Below are 20,853 nucleotides of genomic sequence, written 5' to 3' on the forward strand. Positions count from 1 at the left end.
GGAGCATAATCAGGGTGTTATGTTATACTAAAAGCATCGGAAGTCGTGCAGTGGGATCAGTTCGCGAAGGTTTATTCAACTGATCTTGCTTGGCCATCCGCTTGACGACATGCAGAAGGATCCACTCAGGCGGCTGGTTTATTAAGAAGAAAATTAGAGAGTGACCAACTGACCATGTTCAGTGTTGCTCACAGGTCATGTGGTCTTCATAAACTTTCCTTTCAAAAAAGAAAAAAAAAAGTCTTTCAGACACTGTCAGAAGCACAGGATGTTGAGGCAATCGATCCGGGTTAGGCTCTGTTTGTTTCAGCTGAAGATTCTGAAAAACAGTTTATAGAAGTTGGATTGTAAAAAGTTGGATTGTATAAAGTTGGATTATGAAAAACTTTTATATTGTAGATTTTAAAAAGCTTTGATGAACAGTTTAGTAAAATAGACTTTCACAATCTATCAAAAGTTGAGAAAAATCAACTTCTCAGATTCTCACAATCTAATCAGCAGATTTTAAAAAGATATAATCAAAAACTGTCTATTTGTTTCAGCTTCGGATTGTAAAAGACTGTGTTATGCCGTGCAAATGTATGTGTGATTTTCGGTTCAAAATAATATATGCGTGATGAGTAGGGCAGTGACAGAAATTAATCTAGGCAGCTGGTGTCCCGCGCCTTCAGAAAAAAGATTTCAGACAGCCGAAAGGAGAAAAGTGCAGGAAACAGGACATGGTGCATGACGATAAATGAATTGCTGTAATGAGATTCTTGTTCGAGATTTATGAGGCATGGCGAGAGAAACAATAGTAAAGATACAGACACCATGATGATGACGGCCGGCTCAGTGCTTATTCCACTTGGACTTCATAAAGTCCCTCGCGGAGCTTCAGATTTCGAATATGAACAGGTTCCCTGTAAAAAAAAAAAACACTTTTAGACTAACTCTAGGTACGTACATCTAGGGATTTCTATTTCGTTTTATAATATATTTTCTCACCAATGAAAAAATCGAAATTTATAAAATTTCGGTGATTTTTTTCTGTGAGTTTCACATGCCAGTGAAAGATAATTTCAAAGTTATATATTTTATTTTCTTTCAAAATTCGTAAAATTTCATTAAAATTTTGATAAAATTTTAATCCCTATGTGCTTAACCCGAGTCTATCTGAAATGCAGGAATTTCACATAATTTTACACGAAACAATACAATTCCCACGTTGGAAACATGGCATCATTTTGATGGCCTACGTTTCACGCATGCATGGAGTCTCATGGACCGCTCAGCCAAGCGGGCTTGGTGGCTGCTGCAAGATGAAGTTGTTTCAGTAACAGCGTTTCACGACACACGTTATGCATGTGAGAAAAGTTGAAATATACTTTAGTTTAGATGTGATGAATGATTGATAATATTATTATTTTAGTTAGTTAATTTGTAGGATTATATAAGCATGTATATGTGTTGCAGTTATGATCATAACTAACTAAAGTTGCAAAGAAAATAAAGTTAATAGCTTTGTCCCTGAATCCAAGAAAATTGCATATGCCGGATGGTTCGGTGCCAAACATTTGTACACGTCGGATGATCCGACGCTCAGAAAGACTTCACGTCGGAGCATAAGTTCAAGTACATGTCGGATGGTCTAGCAATGGGCAGTAGTACACGTCAGACTATTCTTTCAGAGAGGTTGCAAAGCTGATCTAGTGAAGATGTACACGTCGGATGATCTGACGATTGTGTGAAGTGAACGCCAGACTAAATTTTCCAGAGATGATGCAAAATAGTTATCTGGTGGAGATACACACGCCATATGGTCCGGAGATGAGATGATATGCACAGCAGATTAATTTGTCTAGAGAGGTTGCGGACAGCTTGGTTGAGGACATAGCACACGCCAGATGATCCGGCGTACATGATTTTTCTATGTTGTGCTTTTAATTGAGGATTTTGATTTTGACTAATCTATAATGGTGTTGCAGATACATGTTTGCTTGTCCTATGTTGTGCAGGTAATTGATGCAACTTGGTGGCCAATGATAGGATAATCAGGGCTAAGTTGGGTGCTTGGTGCCGGACAATCGAAGAGGCCGAGCGGAGTCGAGGGTGATCCTAACTGTGCACGTGGAAGTCAAGCAATGTGTGTGAAGGTAGTTAAAGTTGATGTGTTGATAAAGTCAAGCGAAGGGGATACTGGTGTAAGTGACAAGATGGCCCGAGGGATTGGGAGCGGGAAAGACTTGCCGGTGGTCAAGATTGCAAGACAAAGTATACACGTCGATATTGGGATGCTTGCTTAAGGCTTAAGCAAATAGCAGTGAGCCATGCTTTGAAAAACGTGCAAGGCGGTTTCACAATTTTGCCTTAAAATCGTGGACATATGGAGTCACGTGGTATTATTGAAGCTTGCGTCGAGACGAAGCTAAGTCATGAAAAAGACACGACCGTTCGATAGACAGAGCGAAAAATAGATCAAAATGCCCCAGTGGTAGGTAGAAGGCTATTGGAAGAGAGGTATTTTGAAAACAAGAAAATTTAAGGGCTAAGTTATCACCCTTGGCCTATAAACAGAGGGATAGGACTATGTGGGAGGTTTGAGCTAGCTACTTGAGTTTATATGCTAGGGTTTTAGAGGAAAGGAGAGATGAGAGCATAGCCTTTGTAATAGATGAGAGCCTTTTGTGATAAAAATACCTTGTAATCTACCGAAAAGAGGGCTGACCTTTGAAGAAATAAAGTGCATGTTTCCTCCGATGCTTGTGTTCATTTCTTTCTAGTTTACTTTTTTTAGCTCTCTTGCTTTGTTGCGAGTTTTTCCTTTTTGGTTAATGAGCTGAAATTTTCTCATCTTGGGAAGTTGTTCTTCTTTCTGTTAGAGGTATAAAATTCACATATAAATGTATACAAGTGGGTCTTGAATTTCCTTACTTCTAAACCATCAACTTGGAGAATCCCTTCTTCTGGTGATCTTTTTATTGGATCAAAGGTTTCTTTCTTCAAGTTGCTATATTTTGTGACGATGACTCATGAAATGAGTATCAATGGAACATAAGGTTCATATACATATATGAGAGCCATGGTCTTCCTTGAAAATTTCTATAGCAACTTATTTCTCTTTGGTTCTTACTTCTGCTCTTAGTTTTGAGGTGCGTTGGATGGCTAAAATAGGAGAAAATCATCAGTTTTGAAAGAAATTTGTGAGGTACCTATTCACCCTCTTCTAGTTGACATTCTCGGTCCTATAATTGGTATCAGAGCTGGTTTGATCACTTATTGACCTTCACCGATTTTGTAATCCGTATGCGACAATGGAGAGATATGGGAAGATCTCCTCTCTTTGAAGGTCATGACTTTTCATACTAGAATGTGTGCGTGGATGCTTACCTCTTAAGCAAAGGAAGTGCAATATGGGAGATTGTAGACTCCAAGTATGAGATTCATGTCGCTTGCACTTCTCAGGCCCAAATTGAACAATATGATGCCAACAAAAAGGCTAGAAATATATTATTCACAAGCCTGAGTCGTAATAAGTTCGATAGAGTTCAGCACATCCGTACTACTCGAGAGATTTGGTCTACTCTTAGTGTCTTTCATGAGGGCACTAACCAAATGAAGGCTCAATGCCAAAGCACGTACAATCAAATATCAGATGTTCGTGCAGGGCCCCGGAGAATCTTTGGATGCCATGTTTACTCAATTTGATGTGATTGTTAGCAATCTCAGATCGACTGGGGTTTTTCCTTACTCTAACCATGAGAGGGCAATCAAGCTTCTATATGCTCTTGACCGTAGCATATGAGAAGTGAAGATTTTGAGCATTGAGGAGTCATCCAGTTATGACATATTAACTTGTGATGAACTCTTCAATAAGACCGTAGCTACGACCACAACAAGCATAAGAAGTCCAAGAAGCCCTCTTTCAAGAACCGCGACAAATTGGCCAAGAAGGCGGCCGAGGCAGCATCTCGAGCTCTTTTTGTGACGCTCAGCGACGTTGACACCTCCTCAAGTGAGGAAGAGAGCTCGGAGGAGGAGGAGGAGCAGCCTGTGAAGCACAAGAGGAAGAACAAGGACTTCACCGACCTTTACTTCATGATGGACGACAACGACAGCGACCCCGAACTTGATCCTTCTGAGGTATCTTCTTCCTATGAATATCTTTCTATTCAAGTTGATACCTTGAATGATGCTCTTGTTAGTCATGATAGCTTACTTAAGAAAGAAGTTTGTGAGTTAAAGGAGCTCAAGTCTAGATATGAGTGTGTGAAAACTAACTTTGCCTTGTTTAAGTCTAGGGAAAAGGATAAGGAATGTGATAATAACCTTGTTGTCATGAGTGAGCTTGCTGAGGTTTAGACTCTGCATGCTCAAGTCGTCGATCGGCTTGAGACTGCTGGGAAGAAGCTTCTTGAGGAGGAGTCTAGGTCTACTCTCTTGGGCCCTTGCAAGAATTGCCCTTTGCTTGCAAAAGATGTTGAGATGAAAGATATGTGTACCAAGGAGCTAGAATTTAGATTGGAGAGTGGTAAGTGTCCTAAAGATGTGAAGCCAAATTGTTCCACCTGTATTATCTTTAAGGAGAAACTTAGATGGGTTAGAGGGCAAGTTCAAAAGCTCATAGCCGAGAATTAGTATCTCCTTTCTCTTGTGGAGAAATGCTCAGAAGGCAAGGACAAAATGAATATGATTTTGGCAAAGACCAAAATATGTACCGCTTTGCTTTCGCCGTAGGAGGGTTACCTAGTTGTGTTTTGCTTTCGCCGTAGGAAGGATGAGTGGTGTGAGTGGGAGTGGGGTACTCAGGACATGTACCGCCACTCTTTTGGTGTACATGAGCCTTTTACTTGCTCTTACTCACGAGGTTCCGGTGCTCTTTAGTTTCCTACTAGAGGTGGTGTCCGGTGTGGATCTTAACATGACTCATATGGACTTGGTTCACATGTCAGAGGCTTTGAGTCGCAGCCCTGTAGTAGACCATATTTTTCTCATCGTGGTACTCGCTCTCAGCGATCTAGTGTTGATTTGCATGCACCTACGTTTACTGCTTTAGGGCAGATGACCCAGTACTGGATTTCGAAGAGGTTTTTGTCTAACCTCAGTACTAAGCCATCCACCTACTATTCATCTCATATGTAGGTGGCGGGCGAGGCCAGGAGAACAAGTGACTCATCTACTCCGGTTGTTCGTGCCCTATGCTGAAGATGCATAATAGTTCTACAGCCTCATCCCGATGAAGCGACACGAGTAGATCATGTATGGGGATGATAGAAAATGAAGAGTGAAGGCCAAATGTATGGTAAGAGTGAGTACGAGTTTCACTCTCAAAGATGTGGTTTTGGTGGAGCATCTGGGATACAATTTGTTGTATGTATCTTAGTTGTTGGATGAGGACTTGAAAGTGCGCTTTAACCTTGATGCTTCTTGAATTCTTGATTCCTCAGACGCTTTGATTTGTTGGATTTCTCTAGTAGGGAGAGTATTTGGAGCCGATTTTTTTGAGTCTTTTGGGTCTTCTCGATGCTTGATTGCTCAATCTTCTTCTGAGCTTTGGATGTGGCATAGGAGGTTAGGACACATAAGCTTTGATTTGATTTCTCGTTTGAGTGCCTTAGGCTTAATCCGAGGTTTTTCCAAGCTCAAGTTTGAGAAGAATCTTGTTTATGCTCCTTATCGACATGGCAAGATGGTTGCCCCCTTTGAACCACCAGTTAATCTGGTGATGACTGAACAACCGAGAAAATTTCTCCATATAAACACTATTGGTCCTTCTCGACGAGTGGGAAGTGGTATGTACTCATTATTGTTGATGACTACTCTCGCTATTCTTAGGTATTTTTTCTTGTGAGTAAGGATGAAGTATTCTCACACTTTCAGAGCTTAGCGTTGAGATTGTTCAAGGAACTCCCTGGTGCATTGAAAGCAATTCACAGTGATAATGGCATCGAGTTCAAGAACTATCTCTTTAATGCTTTCTATTTTGAACATGGTATTGAGCATCAATTTTCTGCCCCACGTGCTCCTCAGCAGAATGTCATGGTTGAAAGAACTTTGATGGAGATGGCTAGGACGATGCTCGATGAGCATAGGACTCTTAGGAGGTTTTGAGCAGAGGCTATTAGCATAGCTTGCTATATCTCCAATCGGATTTTCTTGCGCTCGATCTTGAATGTGACTTCTTATGAGTTGCACTTTGGGAGAAAGACAAAGGTTTCTCACTTGAGAGTTTTTGGATCTTGTTGCTTCATCCTAAAGCGTGGCAATCTTGATAAGTTCGAGTCGTGTTCTTCTGATGGGATCTTATTGAGTTATTCGCTTTATGGTCATTCTTATAGGGTTTATAATCTTGACACTAACACCACCATGAAATTCTATGATGTGAACTTTGATGAATTAACCCCTTGTGCTAGCGCTATTCTTAAGTGTGCAGGTGAACAAGAGATGAGTGAAAGTGTCTTTGCAGATGGCGACCTTCCAGCTCTTGATGATGATAAGGATGACCCACTACTTCCTGTCATCACACCTTCTTCCAAGCTGGCTCCTGCTTCTTCAACACCGGCAGAGGGTCCAACAGCCTCTACGTCTACTTCAGCTGCTTTTGAGCCTGCACCTGTAGCGGTTAAGGGGGAGATCGTCTCACAGTGCGAGGCTTCACAACACATTCAGCGGAAACATCCCTCGCAACTGTGATTGGCGACCTTAATGAGATGGTAACGAGATCCAAATCTACTCAATATGCTCATCTCGCTGATTCTACATTTGTTGCACCTTTTGAACCTCATGATGTTGGACACACTCTTTCTGATTCAAATTGGGTCAATGTCGTTCATGAAGAGTTAGAAAATTTTGAGAGAAACCAAGTTGAGGTCCTTGTAGAGCTACCCCCAAATGTTCATACCATAGGCACCAAATGGGTTTTCAAAAACAAGCAGGGGGAGGATGGATCTGTTGTTAAAAACAAGGCTAGACTTGTGGCTCGGGTTTTCACTCAAATAGAGAGGATAGACTTTGGAGAGACTTTTACACCAGTAGCTAGACTAGAAGTCATTAGGATTCTCCTAGCATTTGTAGCATCCTAGGGTTTCAAGTTATACCAAATAGATGTCAAGAGTCCTTTCCTAAATAGGTTCATAGAGAAAGAGGTCTATATCAAGCAACCCCTAGGTTTCGAGCGCCTCAAATACTCACATAGAGTATACAAGCTTTAGAAAGCTTTATATGGGCTTAAGCAGGCGAATAGGGCTTGGTATGATAGACTTAAGTCCTTCTTACTAGAGCATGGGCATGTGATGGGATCTGTGGATAAAGCTTTGTTCACCTTTAGGTATGACAATGATTTTCTACTTGTTCAGATATACGTGGATAATATCATCTTTGGTGGTTCTTCTCATGCTCTTGTAGCTAAGTTTGCAAAAACTATGGGCAGAGAATTTGAGATGTCGATGATGGGCGAGCTCAACTTCTTTCGAGAGTTGCAAATCAAGTAATGCAAGCAATGTACATTCGTCCACCAGGCGAAGTACACCAAGGATTTCCTGAAGAAGTTTGACATGATCGATACGAAGCCCTTGGCGACACTAATGGCTACCTCGATCATGCTTGATCCAGATGAAGATGGCGAGCATGTAGATCAACAAGAGTACAGGAGTATGATTAGCTCTCTTCTGTACTTGACGGTGACAACACCTAACATCCACTTCGTCGTTTGTCTTCGTGTTCACTTGCAAGCATCACCAAGGATATCTCACCGCCAAGCGGTGAAGCGTATATTGAGTTATCTCAAACACACCCTTGAGTATGGTCTTTGGTTTTCTGCTTTCTCTTTGAGGTTTTGGGTACCTCCGGTACTTGTCATTTTTTAGGTACCTCTCTTGCTTGTTGGTCTTCTCGCAAACAGTCTAGTGGTGCGCAGTCAACTGTGGAAGCTAAATATGTTGCTGCTGCTAGCTAATGTTCTCAAATTTTATAGATGGTTTTTACTTTAAGAGATTTTGGGTTAAACTTCAAGAGTGTGCCACTTTTATGTGACAACATCAATATCATAAACTTAGCCAATAACCCAGTTCAACACTCTAGAATCAAACATATAGATGTGAGATTTCACTTCTTACGAGACCACAATGAGAAGGAAAACATTGACTTAAGATATATAGATACCTAACATCAGCTTACCGACATCTTTACCAAGCCTCTAGATGCAACCAGATTTGTCTATCTAAGGGGAAAGTTTGGAGTGTGTCATCCCTATGACATTGTGTGAGGGGGAGTTATCTTTGTACATACTTTATCTTACTTTTGTTGCATTTATATTGCATCTCATCGTGTAAGATAATCATAATAGGTGATTTTTACCTTGTATATCTTTAGCATTTTCAGTTGCTAGACTTGAATTTGGACTAAGTTGAGTAGTTGTGCCCAATAATCTTTTAATCTTAAACTCCTCTTGATGCTTTGACATGAAACATTTCAAGCAAGCTAGCTTTCCTAAAGATGAGCTTTGGCAATTTTATAAATCATGTAGACTATAAAATGCTATATTTTTTATCACCATGTTAGTAATTGCTTTGACTTAATCAATACTTGTATTAAGGCTAATTTGATAAATATCTTGCTCTAGGCCTCTTGGTTCAAGACTATAGATTGGGGAACATTACACTATATTTTCTATCTTTGTCAAATGTTTAGCTCATGATAGAACCTTGAGGGAACATGTGTTCCTTGTATCGCAAAGATACTACTTGACTTGATCTAAGTGAAAACTTTATATTTGTGCAATTTGAATTCTATTGAACAATCGAATTTCTTATGCTAAAATATGATCCAATATGGTTATCATGATGCTTCATGTGATTTGCCAAAGAAGTAAACCTATGGTAGCTAAAGACAACTTGAGAATAACACGAATTATAAAGAAATGTGCCTCAAATGATCAATTCTATTTTAATCACTCGATCTAGCTAAGTTTTAGTTTTATATGTGAGTGTTTGTAAAGCCTACTGTCATAAATGCTTGTTTGCCTAGTTTGAGATTAAAGTTGGCTAGTTCTTAATGCTTATGAACTTATGTGGTGGTCACTTTTAACATGATTTAGCTATGTGAACTTAAATGCACCAACAAATTTTTAGATTTAGCTTGTAAAGCTTTATGCTCTTGTGACATTGTATCTTTTTTAGACTTTGACGCTTGAGAACTCCACATTCTACTCTCCGTAGCCTTTTGATGCTTCAAGTAGTTACAAATGCTTTGTGGTATACTTGTAAAAGGTCATTAGGTTTGTATGTTCATGCATTGCATGTTTTTTTTTTTTGTCCTTGATGTTTGCATTGCCAAAGGGAGAGAAAATATTTAAGCTTTTGGAAAACATATGCACTAAATCTCAAAGAACAATCTTGCGTAATGAAAAATGTGCATTCATTAAGGGGGGTTTTTTTTTGCTTGTCTTTGCTTCGTTTTGAGCTTATGTAATTTTTCTTATGCCAAGTGATATCTTTTGCTATTTCTTGAGTTTTTGTCACTTGGATAACCTTTTCTTGGTGAATCTTTTCAAACCAAAACCTTTGTGCTTTGAGAGTTGTTAACACACTCATCAAGGGGATATTGAGAAACCAAGTTGAAATGCGTCTTAGTTTATGTGTGATGAGTAATTGACAAGGTTATTATTTTGGTTTGTTGATTTGTGGGATTGCATAAGAATGTATATGTGTTGCAATTATGATCATGACTAATCAAAGTTGCAAAAAAAATGGAGTTAGCAATTTTGTCTCTGGGTCCAGAAAAATTGCATACATCGGATGGTCCGGCGCCAGGCAATTTGTACACGTCGGATGATCCGACGCTCAGGAAGACTTCACGCCGGACAATTTCAACTCAGAAGCATAAGTTTTAGTACACACCGGATGGTCTGACGATAGGCAGCAGTACACATCGGACTATTTTTTTCAGAGAGGTTGTAAAGCTGGTCTAGAAAAGATGCATACATCAGATGGTCGCCCGACTAAATTTTCTAGAGATGATGCAAAATGGTTGTCTAGTGGAGATACACACGTCGGATGGTCCGGAGATGAGATGATGCGCACTGTAGACTAATTTGTTCAGAGAGGTTGCAGACAGCTTGGTTAAGGACATAGCACACGCCGGATGGTTTAGCGCTCAGAGGTGTGAACATCGGATCATCCGGTGTACATAATTTTTCTGTGTTGTGCGTTCAATTTGGGATTTTGATTTTGGCTAATCTATAATGATATTGGAGATGCATGTTTGCTTGTCCTATGTTGTGAAAGTGATGGATGCAACTTGACGGCCAACGGCAGGATGATCAGGGCTAAGCGAGGTGCTTGATGTTGGACGATTGAGGAGGCCGGACGGAGTCGAGGGTGATCCTAGTTGTGCACGTGAAAGTCAAGCAATGCGTGTGAAGGTAGATGAAGACGGTGTGCTGACAAAGTCAAGCAAGGGGATGCCGATGCAAGTGACAAGGTGGCTCAAGGGATCAGGAGCGGGTGAGACTTGCCGGTGGTCAAAATCGCAAGATGGAGTACACGAGTCGACATCAGAATGCTTGCTTAAGGCTTAAGCAAGTGGCAGAGAGTCACGCTTTGAGAAGCGTGCAAGGCAGTTTCGCGGTTTGGTCTCAAAACCGTAGACGGATGGAATACACGTGGCATCATCATGAAGCTTGTGTTAAGGCGAAGCTAAGTCATGAAGAAGACACGATTGTTCGATGGACGGAACAAAAAATAGACTAAAATATCCTGGTGGTGGGTAGGAGTAAATTGGAAGAAAGGGGTATTTTATAAACAAAGAAATTTAAGAGCTAAGTTACCTCCCTCCTATAAATAGAGGTGTAGGGCTATGTGGAAAGTTTGAGTTAGTCACTTGAGTTTGTATGCTAGGGTTTTAGAGAACAGGATAGAGGAGAGCTTAGATTTTGTAATAGGTGAGAGCTTTTTATGAGGAAAATACCTTGTAATCTATCGAAAAGAGGACTGACCTATGAAGAAATGAAGTACATATTTTCTCCGATACTTGTGTTAATCTTTTTTTAGTTTTCTTCTTTTGGCTCACTTGCTTTGTTATGAGTTTTTCATTTTTGTTGTGATTTTCATTTTGGTTGATGAGCTGAAATTTTCTTATCTTGAAAAGTTATTCTTTTTGTTGTTAGAGACATAAAATTCACATATAAATATATATATGGGTCTTGAATTCTTTTACCTCTAAATCATCAATTTGAAGAGTCTTTTCTTCCAGCGATCTTTTTGTTGGATCAAAGGTTTCTTTCTCCAAGTTGATGTTTTTCTTAGAAATTTTCATAGCTATTTATTTCTCTTTGATTCTTGCTTTCGCTTTTAATTTTGAGGTGCGTTTGATGATTAAAATAGAAGAAGATCAATAGTTTTGAAAGAAATTTATAAGACACCTTCTAATCATTATTCTCGATTCTACAGCATTCGATGCAGAGGCTGAGATATGTTTTTATTCCATTATTAAAAAACGGAGGCATGCGACGTTGGAGTCAATAATCATCTGTGGGTGCAGTTGGAGGCCAAGACAAGGTGAGACTTAACGGTGTGCCTCTAGACCTCTAGTTAGAGAGTTAACTAACGCTCGCTGAGCCTAATTCCAAGTCGTAATCAACGACACCTTAATAGTAAAATCACAGTGCTGCGAGCCTGCAAGGACAAGCTATGCCAGCAGCTCTTGTATATAAAGCATTCTCAGGTCGCTGTGTCTGAGAGAGAGAGAGAGAGAGAGCACATTGTTGTTCTTGAGAGTCACCGCCGGCTGCATTGCATTGGCATCGGCTGGCATGGAGATCGAGTCGGCCAAGTGCGAGTGCTGCGGGCTGCGGGAAGACTGCACCGGGGAGTACATAGCCGGCGTGAAGGCGGACTTCGGCGGGCGGTGGCTCTGCGGGCTGTGCTCGGAGGCGGTGAGGGACGAGGTGGCCGCCAAGAAGCGGGGCGACCTGGAGGGCGCCGTCAGGGACCACATGTCCTTCTGCGGCAAGTTCGGCAAGAAGGCCCCGGCGTTCCGCGTCGCCGACGGCATGCGCCAGATGCTGCGCAGGCGCTCCAGCGACATCTCCACCCCCTCCGCCGCCTCCTGACTCCTGAGGACGACGACGACGCCGACGCCGACAAAGGAGAAGAAGGCTGCTTGCGTCGAGCACTAAGCGATGGGCCTCGCGGCGAAGATTTTGCTGCCGCGCCGGCCGGTGATCCTTGACAAGGGCAGGTGCCCTTCGTAGTTCTTGTCACTGTGCTACCCGGCTGCGGGTTAGTGCCATTGACTCGGCTTTACCTCCAGCTCCGGCTCCGGTGGAGGATCCGGAGTGAGGTGTGTCAAGTGAAGCCTTCTTAGGCCTGGAAGAAGGCGGCTTCTTGAACGTTCAAGTTTTGGTTGTACTAGTAAGATTGAGGGGGCATGATTTAATTTGTACAAGGAGAGGTTGATAGAATTCGAACCACTGTCACAATGTAGCATCCCTTCATATCATGAATTGAATTTATTTTCTTCTTCTTGATCATGGAGTACATCTCCAAAACTTTGGACATAACCCTTCTGCCTCACCAAATTTTAAAAAAAAATCAAACCAGGTTCTGGCATTTAAGAAGATAGCTTGTAGAGATCACTGTGCCTCATGTTTCTGAATTTTGATAAGATGAACACAAGTAAAAATGTTGCTGCCTTTCGGATCACAAACTTCAGTCGTTACAGTTTTCAATTCCTTAGTCCTGTCATCTGCTTTGTTTCCCAGACAATTTTTTTTTTCTCCTGAAGAACAACCAGACAGCAAAGTGCACCGATCCTGCAGCCCGCAGGTAAGTAAACATAACTAAATTACTGCTTCAGTATATGATTTCTAGCCAACCAAAAATCTGTCTCCGTATAGCAGCATAGCAACAGAAAAATTAGTTTTTTTTAAGTCAAGTCACTTCAGTTCAGATTTGAATCAACTGTTCTAGATTCTTAACATTGAGTAGCTACTGGCTAGCATCTTCTCTGTCACAGTTGCACTGAGCATAATTATGTTTCCACTGAGCATGCAAGGCCAAAAGACAATCATGAAAGGAAGATGCTTGCTCCAAATAAAAAAAAGAGGAAAATTTAAAAATTGTGCCAAGGAGAGATGCTGAGTAGGACTAAGGTGTGCAATCTGGCACATTTAAGGAATAACTCATGAGAAGGACGCTTAATCCTTTGGTTCTTATGGATCAATTGGATAATTGTGCAGCTTGCTTTGTGTAAGATTCTCCATCATATGCCAAGGAGGATGGAGCCAGAAGGCTGACTCACTTACACGTCTTAGTTCATATTTAAGCGAAATCCAAAATGATGCACAGCCGAAGTGTTAGATCGTATCATTTGTTTTGTTCCGTGGCATAACAATCTAGTGGTCCGAAAATATTTCTTTGAATTTAGATTGTAAACCACACTAAAAACTTCTGAAGAGTTCTACTCTGGAGTCTAGGCTCCATTTAAGCTCAAACTTCAAGAATCCTCTTCTTGGGTCTATGTTTCACACTGAATTTTCTCCATATCTATCCCAAAATATAGTTCTATACTCATAAGCTGTTCACTATTGTAAACCCGTTGCAAAGCACATATTTTTTGGGGAAAATTGACTATATGTCCCGAAGTTGGTAAACCTTTGATAAAATATCCAAAGTTAGTGAATATTTGATTATATGTCCAAAGTTTATTGTATAGTTTGATGATATATCTACATATTCTCTTTTACAAATGAGGAGCAAATAACCCTATATAAAGATAAGTTTACCCTTCACCTCTCTTTTTCTTTGATTTGCTTCTCCTGAAAACTGAAATCTAGCAAAACCGTTTCTTTTTCCCCTCAAGGCAGTCAGGCTTGCACCAGAACCTCATGTTCCTCAGCCGAACATGTTCTGGCAAGGCAAAGTTATCTCAAGCTCTCAATCTGCACTACCACTACACAGTACACATGCAATTTTTTCTAATATTCTTAACAGTACTTAGTTCATGTTAACAAGTCACATTCTGTCATTCCACACAGCACATAGGCGTTGTTTCAGCAATCATTCCACACAGCACACAATACTTAGTTCATGTTAACAATTAAGCATAAGTATTGCAAATGACTCCATTTAGATCAAAGATGGCAGACTTTTCCGAAACATCAAAAGTTGTCATGTGCAATACCACGGCCGTCTCGTCCTCCTCTCTCAAACCAAGCAAATTATACAACGTGTCCTCCTCCACATGTACATTGGTGTTGTTTGTATCTTGTTCATTGACAATAGCTGACCAATCCATCGAGCCAAAGGTTACCGGCGCCGATGCATTAGAGCTACCGATTTCTAAATCATGGTTAGATCCATGCATCGACTCTGCATCAACCCTACTCGGCAGGGGGGGATCAAATTTTCCATCTGTGGTACTTACATCTATCACAAAATTAATGTAATACACAATGAAATTGAAAAACAATACCAAAATTGTGATTGATTCCATTTTGAATCTCCTCCTCAAGCCCTCTGAATCTCCTTCTCAATCTCCTCCTCACAGATTGATGTGCTCCGGTGAGGGATTAAGCTGTGTGTGCACCTACATTCAAAAGCCCCCACATTCAGGTTAGACTAAGAAGAAAAACCATCACCACACCCAAGCGAGAACACTAACTGACTTCCAATCTCCCAGCCGAGCTGAGCTCCGAGAGGCGGGGGCGAGGGCAGAGAGGGTGGCGCCGGCGTGGCATGGGAGACGGCAAGGGTGAGTCGTAGGGACTTGAACGGGCGGGTGGGCTGCAGCACCTCGCCGCAGTGGTCGTCATCACCGATCAGGATCCTCTGACTCCACCGACTGGTAAAGTCAGGTAACTTCAAATCGCTGTGGACCATCCCGGGTGGCACGGGGATCGTCTAACTTTACAGCGGAGTGAAGTTAGGTGACTTCGCTCCGTTGTGAGTGTTGAGTTGCAAACTTGCGAATGAGATTTAGTGCTACAGTACTAGCAAATAGTAAAATCAGCACATATGTTTCATGAGCAGTACCCACACTACAGTATTTAACGCCCCTCTCACATTTTATTGTACATCCTTGATTTCACTCTTGTAATTTAGGGGATCCGGATCCACCTGGGTGGCAGAGGAGTCGATGGAGGCCCAGAGCACAGAATATGGCGATCACTCAGGTTTCAAAAATTTGTTGGTAACCGGTTGATAATCGCTATAACCGACCTTACCGGTCCGCACCGATTTCAGAAGTCGACCGGTTTTCGAATTTGAATTCAAAAAATAAAACAAAATAAAAAAAAATCACAAAAAATCCTAAAAAAAACTAGAGACAATACTAAGACCTTCTATGAAGTTTTTATTCAAAAATAATATCATTTGCATCATAGTCTGTAGGGAGGAAGTTTGAAAAACAAAAGTTGAAGCGTGCATCTCATTTATTAACTCATGTTAAGGAAAATCTTAACATGCAAAAACATATTTTTCTGTGTAGCCGTATTTTAAGAGAATCTTTAAAATTGGTTTCACTTGGTTTAGAGTTTTATTAATTTCTCAATGATTTTTACAAAGTTCACAAGCATAAAGTGAATATGTTAAGAAACAGCACTGTAATTAAAATTTTCATATCTAAAATTATTTTTCCTACATAAATAATAGTATAATTAAACTAATAAAAGTGGTTTCACTAATTTTGGAGGTGTGATGAGTTAGTTATGAATTAATCTAGTTGCAACACATTAACAAAATCCTGCATGTTACAATAACTATTTTATGAGTTTTTGTATTTTTAAAAGACATATGATCATGTAATAAGACTAAAAAAATTGGTTTCATTATTTTTGGATTAGTAAAGAGTTAACTATGCATTTAACTAGGTTTAGCAAATACATTTTATCACAGGAAATATTTAACTTTTTTATGAGTATAAATACTTTTATCATGTAGATAATGTTACAAGAAAACCAACAAAATTTTGTTTTACTTGATTTGAAGCTCATATGAATTAGTTATTGATTTTACAAGGTTGAGCTATTTTTTTGGTTTTTTTTAACTTCACTTAAATTTGACAAATGCGCTCAGTATATCCGAAAATTTGAGCGGTTACCGACAAATACGAGCAATGCGAAAAATGCGGAAAAAGCGGTCGATAAATCGGCAAATACGCTCAGTAACCAGTCCAATTCGAGCGGTTACCGAATATCGATTCAGTCGATTTTTTTTCGAATTACAAATTTGACTGAGTGAATTTTAAATGATTTTCATGATAACCGTAAATTTTCGGTTACTGCCGGGGACCCATTTTCGGATCTCAAACGATATTGTGAACCCTGCAGCCACTCCCCACTGGTAAAGAATCGAACAGGTAGGCAGCAGTTGGCAAAAAGAGTTACATGGATCTAATTGCAATACTCAAACAAAATTTTGTTACAAACTAGTCATTCTAAACATATAATCAATGCTTCATCAACTTTAAACATTTTATCAAAGGTTCACCAATTTTAGGACATGGTCAATTTTCTCTATTTTATTCTGGTTTCAACATACTCCCTAATTCCTATGTTAATGTTTCATCAATACATCTCCTTTTATTTCTGAATGGATTTGTCCATACATCTCCGAATGCTTTATGGGATGCACTGATGAAGGATCATCCTGGTACTGGAATTGCATCAAAATTTCAGATCTCTTCCCATGGAAACGCTTTGATTGCATACTTGTTTCACTTGCATATCTCTTCCCAGCCGTATATGTACAGATCTTTTCTCCTCTGGGAAAACCTGCAACGTAAAGTCTGTCTCTAATTTCCCAGAAACTGAGTTTCCATCTTACCTCTCTGAGCTGGGACACAGGATCTAAAATCACAAGAACTTGGACCTCCCAATCCCGACACATTCGTGAACACATTCTGCTGGTTGGTGAAGCTAGTGCAATTCTATTATCTTATGTGATCATGCAATCGCCAGAACCAGTGGCCCAGTTCTGAGTTCGTAGTGTCCAGAGTTTTTACAGCGAAGATCAATGTGTCAGGTCTGGTTGCATTATCAAAACTAAAGAAAGGGGTACTAACAAGTAGAGGCTTCTAACAAGTAGAGGCCAAACGCGAAGAGGTACAGGAAAGAACATCAAGCATGCATATTCACCAGTAGCTATCAGCTAGGGCAGATGCCACAGCACAGAAACAGCTCAGGCGGTAACATAACAGGAAATGACATGAGAAACAAATGCATCAACAAAACAGTAACTAAAATCGAGAGCAATGTATCAAAACACCACATTGACAGCAATCGACAATACTAATTTCTAGTGCATCTAACTACCAGAAGTCTGTGCATATGTGATAGACCAGCCAGCCATCAACAGAAGACAACTGCTCAGAGGTATTCTGACGAACATGTATGTACAACACAGAGACAAACAGGTGCTGATAAACTAAGCGAAGTAAACCTGATACAACTTGGCTCTGAGCAGCAGAGTTTTTAATTACAACATCATGAACGAGTCCATGATATAGAACCATTATCACTGAAAATTAACACAAAACATAATAGCATTCTGCTGATAACACCACAACATCAACCGAGACAACTAGCCAAGCTTGGCATTACAGCCAACTAGTAGTTTATCATATGCTGCTGCTTCACTGCTAGTGCTAAAACTAGAAGACTGAACAAGCACTTAACAGTACGCAGAAACTAAGACATTGTGTAACTTGAACACAGGGTAGAACGATGCACAGCCAAACCTGCATCAGAACCCGATTCAACAATTAGTATAAGCAAATGGAACCAGAATTATCAAAGAAAATTGCAGAATATAAGCACATAATTACCTCGTCAGGGTTTGTGTGTTGTGCAGGTCTCCAGGGTCTAACTCTATCAGGATCTTTCGAGGCTTGAAGACAATCAGAACTCCTAAAAGTACTTCATGAACTAGGAGTGGGAATGAACGAGCATGCAACTGACTAATGGATTGATAGTTGCAACTTATGCAGGGACACTAGATAAACCTACAATGTATGGAGATGCAGAGGATATGGCATGCTAGATATGCAACAAGCGGGGGGAAATAGGGAAGTTAGTAGAGAGTACAGGACTTCTGCCATCTTCCACCCAGCTTCTTCCTTACAAAAAAACGGAAGAGCCAGTGCGGCGATATCAGTGTTCTTTGCAGGACACCAGGGAAGTCATGATAATTACACTGGATATCAGTTAACTGGAGGATAGAAGAAAATAAGTATGCAATGATATGCAAGATGCAAGAAATGCAGGTACCCTACAAAGTACAAATGCAATGGTACTCTATTCACCCAGGTATGAACCAATTGCAGCAGTAAATGAGGTTGCTGCCTTGGCAGAGTGCCATTTTCAGTTCAGAACAGGTGCCATGGATGCAAATGATGCAATTCTAGAAGGCTTAAAACCTAGACCTAAAAAACACAGGAGGTATATAGGTGAATACAAGCTACAAAGGTGTGCCATCAACTGCCGTCCACCCCATTCTTAACCCAGTATCCGCCTTCACAACACCCAACACGGCAGTTTCACTTTCCAGTGTCTAACCTTCTGAAGACGCTTCACCTACAAAACTCCACCTCCACCATGATCTTGACTGTATCTTACAACCGCCAAGTATATATAACAATTACCCTATACACTACTATGCAAGTGGAAAAGCTAAGTCAGCAGAAGATAGCCTATGTACACAGGAACCACCCTTCCATCCTCCCATCATTCAATGGTCTGCTATACCCAATTGGAGAATCCTCCTAAGATTCTCCGTAGCTATAGCAGTTTCATTATTGTTGAAGAAGTCATACCCTGATCCCCCAACTGGGGATGAAGGGGCTGATTTAGCATGCTGCCTGACCTCCACATCATCAGAGCGCTCCACTGGTGGCAGCTCAAGAGAGATGCTGCGCTTCTGGCGGAGGGAGAATTTGGGGATAGGTAGCGAACTGGGGGGTGGCGAGTTGGAGAAAGCCGGACCTGCCCACAACTCGGGTCGGGAGGGAGGAGAAGTGGAGGGGCTAATGGAGATGGGCCGGCTGCGCTTGCAGCTATGGCTCAGTTGCTGTTGCTTTGGAGTCTTGGGATCTGGGGATGAGTAGGTGCGGGTGGGCGGCCGTGGTGGTGAAGGGAGGAGACCCACGCAAGCACCGTTATGGAAAGACCGGCAGTTCATGCCACGAAAGCCTCCGGAGGATGGCGGCGATGTGAGGTGAGGTCCCAATGACTTGCTTCGGCCGCCAGAGCGGCGGTGGTGAGGGTGGTTGCGCTGCTCCGAGATAACCATAAGAGCCTCCATCGCCAGTTACAGTGGCGGTGATGGTGCAGGGTGTGAAAGGTGAACACTTTCCAATACAACTCAGGCAGTTTGCGGCGGCTGATCTCGCAGAGCCCTAGTGAAAAACAGACAGGAAACACAAGATGAAAAAGGTTGCACTTTTAACCATACCATCAGCATGAACTTGCATGAACAAACGCAGAAAGAACAGCCTCGATGCAAAAACAAAAGCAGATGTGGTAAAGAAGTCGCTCAAAACATACTGTGATTCATTCACAGTAAGTAGGCACCAGCAATACATGCAGTTCAATCTTGCACTTTGATAAATGCGCAACTAATTAGAAGGCCGAGATTCTCATCTCAAATTTAGAAAAGAAGCGTAGAATCTCCGACCAGACCTTCCAGATCTGCAGCCGAAGAGCAGAGCAGAACCCCCACAGCGGACGTCGTCGTCACCTCCACACTTGGCTCCGCCGTTCCACGGCAGATCCGCGCGCGAACACACTGCACCCACACACACGATCCGCAAACACGAACCCGGTCAGAGAAAAGGAAAAAAAAAACACCACCCAGAAAGATCAGCAGCACGACCATGAACCACACCCCGCGACCCCAACCCACCTGCTCGTCGGGGCAGGCCACCGGATCTGGTCTGGCCCGGCGAATCTCGCCACTTCCGGCGTGGGAGATCCCGGCGAAAATACCCTCGCGTTCGGGAAGGAGGACGCGCGTACGGATCCGGGGGCGACCTCCGGAGAGGAGTGGAAGGAAGGGGAACGACCAAGGGGGGGGGGGGGGGGCTGGGGTAGGTGGTCAGGGGATGGGGATGGGGAAAGTAGGGGTAGGACGGGGGGCGAGGCGACGGACGCGAGACGGGGTTCCGCAGCGGCACTTGATGTGAAATCCGTTGCGTCCGGGTGCGAGGGGGGCGTAACGACTGTTGCATTGCGGTGCTGGTTAGCAGGCGTGCAACAGCCGAATATGTATCTTATATTTTTTTCTTAAAATCACATCGGATATGGATATTGTTAAATAATGTATCGATCATCTTATATTTGTTTTGAATCTTTTTGGATGGTCCGATGGTCGGAAAATATCCGTCTCATTTGCACCCTTTATTGATGGGAGAGTGGAGTGGAGAATTTTGCTTTAATATTGTTTTTTAGAATTTCAGAAATAATATGAAAAATCATGAAATTTCAAAAATATCACCATATCACCCGTTCTCGCAACAGTTTAGCGAGAAACAAAAATATAAAAACCATAGCAGAAAAATAGAGTTTTTCGCTACACGGTTGAGCGCAAAATGTTTTTGTTGGATCATATAGTGAAAATAGAAAAGTTTTTGCAAGACCATGTTACAAAAATAGTTTTCTAAGGACCATGTTGGGAAAATAGTTTTCGCTAGACCGTTATAAAAATTATAATTTTCACTGAACTGTCCAGCGAAAATTGTCATACCGTATGCCTGTGACGCCTCGCGCCTCCTTCTTCCCTCTGTTGCTCAACATCTTCGACACTATCACCGAGCGCACGGGGAGGAGAGAGAGGCCAACACGCGCGTGGGAGGAGAGAGGTTGTATGTTCGGCAGGGAGA

At 41.6% G+C, this 20,853-nt stretch overlaps 2 protein-coding genes across 2 annotated transcripts; one reads left to right on the forward strand and one right to left on the reverse strand.

Moving 5' to 3' along the window:
* Window positions 1–11,734: 11,734 nt before the first annotated feature.
* LOC133903820 (uncharacterized) lies at window positions 11,735–12,457 on the forward strand. Its single transcript, XM_062345279.1, has one exon. The coding sequence runs from the start codon at window positions 11,789–11,791 to the stop codon at window positions 12,086–12,088; it is 300 nt and encodes a 99-aa protein (XP_062201263.1). The 5' UTR covers window positions 11,735–11,788; the 3' UTR covers window positions 12,089–12,457.
* Window positions 12,458–17,380: 4,923 nt separating this feature from the next.
* LOC133903361 (uncharacterized) lies at window positions 17,381–20,042 on the reverse strand. Its single transcript, XM_062344701.1, has 4 exons — window positions 19,878–20,042; window positions 19,655–19,760; window positions 17,803–19,371; window positions 17,381–17,715 (listed from the first exon to the last, which is right to left on the reverse strand). Exon 3 carries the CDS (start codon window positions 19,275–19,277, stop codon window positions 18,705–18,707), a length of 573 nt encoding a protein of 190 aa, XP_062200685.1. The 5' UTR covers window positions 19,278–19,371; window positions 19,655–19,760; window positions 19,878–20,042; the 3' UTR covers window positions 17,381–17,715; window positions 17,803–18,704.
* Window positions 20,043–20,853: the final 811 nt, after the last annotated feature.

This window comes from Phragmites australis, chromosome 21 (genome assembly GCF_958298935.1).
Source record: "Phragmites australis chromosome 21, lpPhrAust1.1, whole genome shotgun sequence".
Lineage (NCBI taxonomy): Eukaryota > Viridiplantae > Streptophyta > Magnoliopsida > Poales > Poaceae > Phragmites > Phragmites australis.

Bases quoted from the DNA above. Each gene is read 5' to 3' on its own strand.
- LOC133903820 (XM_062345279.1), top strand. From the start codon at position 11,789: ATGGAGATCGAGTCGGCCAAGTGCGAGTGCTGCGGGCTGCGGGAAGAC.
- LOC133903361 (XM_062344701.1), bottom strand. From the start codon at position 19,277: ATGGAGGCTCTTATGGTTATCTCGGAGCAGCGCAACCACCCTCACCAC.